At 34.4% G+C, this 5,902-nt stretch overlaps 1 protein-coding gene across 1 annotated transcript in view; it reads left to right on the top strand.

Annotated features, from left to right (window-relative positions):
• The window catches only part of FSTL5 (follistatin-like 5), a 1,151,716-nt gene that overhangs the window by 492,832 nt on the left and 652,982 nt on the right, over positions 1–5,902 (top strand). The window contains exon 4 of the mRNA XM_006892774.1: positions 4,441–4,637. Within this exon, the coding sequence (XP_006892836.1) occupies positions 4,441–4,637 (197 nt within the window). The remainder of the gene's footprint in view (positions 1–4,440; positions 4,638–5,902) is intronic.

Here is a 5,902-nt window from a genome sequence, read left to right on the forward strand (position 1 = left end):
ATATCCCTTTTTTAGTTCTATGAAGTTGGATAGATTAGTTTAATATTACTTTACGTTTCTCATCTATAAAATTTTTAAAATTATATTCTTTCTTTTTGCATTGTCATGAGGAATATTATAATGTGCTGTCTTAGTTGCCAACTATTTTTGTTTTTGTTGTTTTTTTGTGTTTTCAATTAGACTATGACTCCTAAAGACCCTATTGAAAAATGTTCTGAACTCTTCCCATATGCTTTTCCATCCTCATGATCTCTACCTTGCTTAGTCCCATAGTACTGCTAGAACAGATGAATTGCAAGTAGGTGGCTTCATCTTATTTTCTCTCAGTTCCAAGGATTAAAAAGTTCAAATCAAGATCTGGCTAGGCTGATTCCTTCTTTGTAGAACAAAGGAAGTTTAAAAGGTTGTGTGTGTATGTATTTATTTGAGTTTGTAAAAATGATCATTAATGGCTCTGATGGCGTCACTTGGAGCTTTGCTGTCCTGTTTCTGTATCTCCAATCATTTCTAATTTTCTGACTTATACAAATCTTCGTGTGGTTTCTGTCTTCTCCATTTCAATGTGTTCCTCTGTGTCATTGCTGCTCTTCAAGTGGCTTAGAAGTCATTAAACTCAGAGTAGACTACATTGTGTTAAATGATCATATTCTATCCAGTACATTGCATTATATTCAATACTAAGAGAAATAAGATTCCAATTCACATTTTCTGTTTAAGATTGCTCTTAATAATGGTCATATAATAATCTAAAACACACATGTTATGTGGCATTCCTGTCATAGGAAGTTGGTCTTTCATGTTGTCTGTTGTTAAATAATTCAGCCACCAATTTTATTATTAAAACTTTTGTGTCAGAAATATTTTAATAAATTTATAAAATTTATAAAAGTTCCTAAATTTCATAACTATTTAGTGCCCACTATCCTACAATGTGTTCTAATTAAAATTGATATATTGATATTTTTAATTCTTTTTGTACCACCAGAAAGCAGGTAAAAACACAGATTTGAGAAGTTACTTAAAAATATTTTTGGAATAAAAGAATTAATATAAAACATTAAAATACTATATTAATCTGATTAGATAAAAATTACCATGTGAGAGCCAAGATTGTATCTCATAAATCTTGTTGTTGTTGTGAAGTGCCAAAGAGTCATAGACAACCCTTAAGACCTTATAAATGAAAGTTTTGAGCACAAAACTTTGATATTTTTTCTCCAAGTTCATAGAGTTTCAGAGGCAAGTTGTGGTTTGTTGTTTCTTTGTTGTTTTTTGGTTGGATTTTTTTTTTTTGGAGAGGCAAAAGGATGCCACTCCTGCTTCCAAGAATGTCTTATTCAGGAGATTCACAAAAATCAGGCCCTAGGGCCCAAAAGTCTTTTGAAATGCAAGGCCAAATACAATCAGTTCACACCCTGTTGCAAGCAAAGCCACACCCTAGTCTCAAACCCATTCAGAAAACACATCTTTGCAGAATCAGACCTTTCAGGATGTGAGCTGATTGGAATTGGTCTCATATTTAAAGAGGCTTTTTTTGGCTGCCAGTGTGGGCCTATTTGCAGGATTAGAAGATGAGTGGAATGGCTAGATTCTGCCTAAATCTTAGACAGTAATAAAAGGGTGGCATTTCTTAAAGTTTTATTTCTTCTGTCTCACTGACACCCTCATCATCTCTATTGCCTGAGGTTTCAGTGCAGCTTCTCCCTCCTCATTTTCAGTAGCAATGGTTGGAGATACAGAAACGGGTTAGATAGCAAAGCTCCAAGTGAGGCCATCAGAGCCATTACTAATCTATTTTCACACACTCAAACACACACACACACACACACACACACACAGGAGCCCTTTAATTTGTGCTTCTTTCCTAGCCACAAAACTTGTTATCTCTGTTTCTTAATTTGATTACTTCTCTCTTGTCAGTGAGCTCCTTGCCATTGCAAAACCACATACTTATCATTATTCTTTTTGAGAATAAGTTAATGAAAATTGTCTTAAACTGAAGCACATTTTTATACAAAAATGAAATTCTTGACAGGACTGCTAAACACTGAAATTTCTGAACAACAATGGTCTTTGCACTGTCTTTGAACAATAAGACACTCTCATATCTCTAGCACCGACTGTTTTCCATCAAGTCTTGAAAGAGAATGAGACTTCAAACAATTGTTTTTCAAATTCATGCTTCTCAGATATATTTTGAAAGTTCTTTAGAAATGTTAAAATTTTAGATGCTGGCAAATTGTAATTGTCAAAATTTAATGCAATTATTAAGTCAAGTTTTTTCCCCTGAAATTTATGTTGGGGGAAAAAAAATCACAGTTAGTATAACACCTCCTGTTTGATGTGAAAATTACATTTTTCACTGTATTTTTACAATGCATTTTGTTATCATGTTTTCTATCACCTATGTACATTTTATTTCAATGTACTATTCATAAAAGTGGAATTATGGTTCCATTGTAAGTAAAATCCTTGTTGAAATTTTTAATGCAATTGTAGTTATATTTGAGATACTATTCCAAGTAATTATTTTTGCTAACTAATTATGCTAATTGAACTGTGGTGCTGGAGAAGAGGATTGAATGTTCCATGGACTACCAAGAAAACAAACAGATTCATCCTAGAGAGGGTTAAACCAGGCTACTCCTTGGAGGCAAGGATTCTGGGGCTTTGTCTGACATACTTTGGCCATGTTGTAAGGAGAGACAGGTCCTTGGAGAGGGACACCATGCTTGGTAGGGTAGAGGGACAGCGCAGGAGGGGAAGACCCTCTATGATGTGGATTGATTCAGTGATGGGGTAATCGGGATAGGTGTGTCAGAGGCAATGAGATTGACACATGATAGAGCAGGGTTTAGGGCTGTTATACATAGGGTCCCTATGAGTCACAAACAATTTGAGGGCACATAACAACAACAACAACAATTATGCTAAGTAGCTCAGATAGCAGCAGTTTGAAGTCCAATGTGCACCAAATTTAAGCCACGTCTTTTTAATCACTTGCTATACAACTGAATGTTGGACAATTAGTAAGGAAGATGGAAGAGGAATCAATGCTTTTGAGTTAAGAGTTGGAGAGGAGTACTGTCTATCCCATAGAATCCTAAAAGAGTTAATAAATATGTTTTGGAGAAAATGCAGCCTAAACAGTCCTTAGAGGCAAGGATGATTCATCTTACAAACTTGGGTATGTTGTTAAGAGGGATAAGACCTTAGAAAAATACATTAGGTGTGGAAAGGTGGAGTGGAAGTCTCTCAATTAGATCAGCTGACCCAGTGACTGCAGCAATGGGTTTGATTTTATCAGGGATAAGAATGACACAGGTTAGGATAAGGCTCTAATTCATTTTTCATACATTCACCATGAGTCACAGTTCATTCAAATCACCTTAAAAGCACCAACATAATTGTAATAGGGAAGGTAAGGTGGCTGCTGATAAGAAATTGCATTGCAACCTCAAAAGCATGTGGTTCGAATACAGCTGCTGCTCTGTAGGAGATAGACAATCTCCTCCCATGTGATTAATTGCCTCTTAAAACCTGCTTAAAGGTCAGCTATGCATCCATTCCACCTCAATGGTACACAAAAAAAATATCATGTTGGCATAAGCTGTAAAAAGTTGCATTGCAAATCCAAAGATCACACATCTCTGATGGTTCAAATCCAGCACTGGCTTTGTGGAAGAAAGTTGGGCAAATGACTTCATGTGATTTACTACCTCGGAAAAACCATTGGAGGGTCAACTGTGATTTAGTTTCAAAACAATGTCAATGAGTGAATTTTTTAGTATATAAAATGTCATTCACTAGAGTTTTCTAAATACAGAACTAATTAAACATCAGAGCAGTGAGAAAAAACTTGCTGAAAGAAGTATGAATTTAGGTTCACAAGAATGGTCAGAATCTTTATTAAATGAAAAGACTGAAATGTAAATACTTGAGCTTTTTTAAATGAACATGAATTTCTTCAAAACAAATGCACCTAAAATACATCTGATTTTTAAAGTGCTGCTTAATATTTTGCAGCCAGATACAGAAGTGCAAAGTCTAGCACAATATAGCCTTTTGCCTTGAGCAATTAATTTCAACTCATTGCACTTAATTATCTGCCATTCTAAAATATTTCAACATAGAAATGTATATTGATAATTGCAACTAAGATAGGGTATTAATCTCTAACACCAATTAAAGCTATAACGTTTTCTATGTCCTTCAGAGTACCTTTGGTTTATATCGAAAATGTGTTAAATATGTTGTTATTGAACTTAATGGAAATTAAAGGTTGTTATTTTACCCATAAAATTATCAATATCCCCTTTGCAAGTTCTAAAGTATAAAATAGTACATGTTCATAAACTCTGTACAAAGTATATTATTTATAAAGTATTAGTTTCTAAGTATTAAAATATTATTGATAATAACTTTGCTATTTTGTTACAGGAGACAACTGCAAGACAACTGCCTATAACAAGATGAAAAACATGCTTTTAGACTTACAAAATCAGAAATACCTTACACAAGAAAATGAGAACCCGAGTGGTGATGACATATCACGGAAGAAGCTTTTGGTGGATCAAATGTTCAACTATTTTGATGCTGACAGCAATGGACTTGTCGATATCAATGAGCTAACTCAGGTATGGCTAACTGTTAACTAAAATTAATCAAATGTGTTTATTTACCATTTAATTTCTATAAAGGTTAATATCCAAATGATATGCATTGTGTTCTCAAGGACGTGCTACATATACCCTGTTATTAAACACAATCCCTCTCGTTCTCTCTAATTGCCGTTGAGTAGGACTAGCCTCATGGCTGACCCTCCAGAGTTTTTCCCACAGGAGGAGATTGCACATCTTTTTTCTCAGAGCACATGGTGGCTTTAAACCTCTTGCATTTGAGTTGACAGCACACTAGACAATTCTCCATAAATAAGGAAATACAAGTGTGTATCATTGTGTGTGTGTTTACACATACCTGTGTGATAAACACACTTGTTATTTAGAGAGAAAAATCAACAGCAACTGAAAATCTATATGAATTCTGACTTGAAGCTACTATCCATTTGTAGGAGAAAATTGTCTACCTTACTCTGCTGACTGGCTGGACTTCAACAGTCAATCTTTGGATTAGCAGAACTATGCATGACACTCTGCTCCACGATGGCCTAGAATCTAAACTAATTGTGCTCAGTAATACATGCAAGATAAGGGAAATTAAGCCCAAAAATTACCCAGTAATTATGGAGTAGTAGATAGAACAATCCAATCATAGGAAGCAATAATAAACTCAAACTTAGTTCTTGATTGTCTCTATCACACATCTTGAAGAAAATTCTGTTGTTATCTTTACCAGCGAATTTAGGTTTGAGAAATCATTGTTAGGTAAACAAATTCATAACATGATGCCATTCATATTTTATAGATGATTTTATATTTTATTTCAAAAATTTGAGAAAGGTTAAAATAATGGCCAGATTTTGCTAGTTTATCTAAGTTCTGGGATAGCGTAATTTTGAGACTTCATTCTAAATTGACATTTAAGCATATTGTAGATGTTGGCCCTTCTAATTAATGGTATAGAATATTCTATTTTTTTATTAGAGGTTAGAGGATTTTGGTGGCCTAATGATTGAAAAGTTTGCTGCCAACCCACCAGCTGCTCCATGAGAGAAAGAGAGACATTTTTCTTTAATTTAATTTATAGCCTCTGAAAAAAATCAGTGATTGATCAGCAATGAATTGGTTCCAACTCCACAGCAGTGGCATGACTGACTTTCCTTTAAGTCAATATTTACTGAACAGCCACAATGTTTAGTATAAAATTGTTGTTGTTGTTATATGCCATCAAGTAGCCTGTGACTCATAAAACCTGTGACCCTATGTACAACAGCTCTGAAGCC

The sequence above is a fragment of the Elephantulus edwardii genome, unplaced genomic scaffold (assembly GCF_000299155.1).
Source record: "Elephantulus edwardii isolate Elephantulus edwardi_28Jun2011 unplaced genomic scaffold, EleEdw1.0 scaffold00119, whole genome shotgun sequence".
In the NCBI taxonomy this organism is placed as follows: domain Eukaryota; kingdom Metazoa; phylum Chordata; class Mammalia; order Macroscelidea; family Macroscelididae; genus Elephantulus; species Elephantulus edwardii.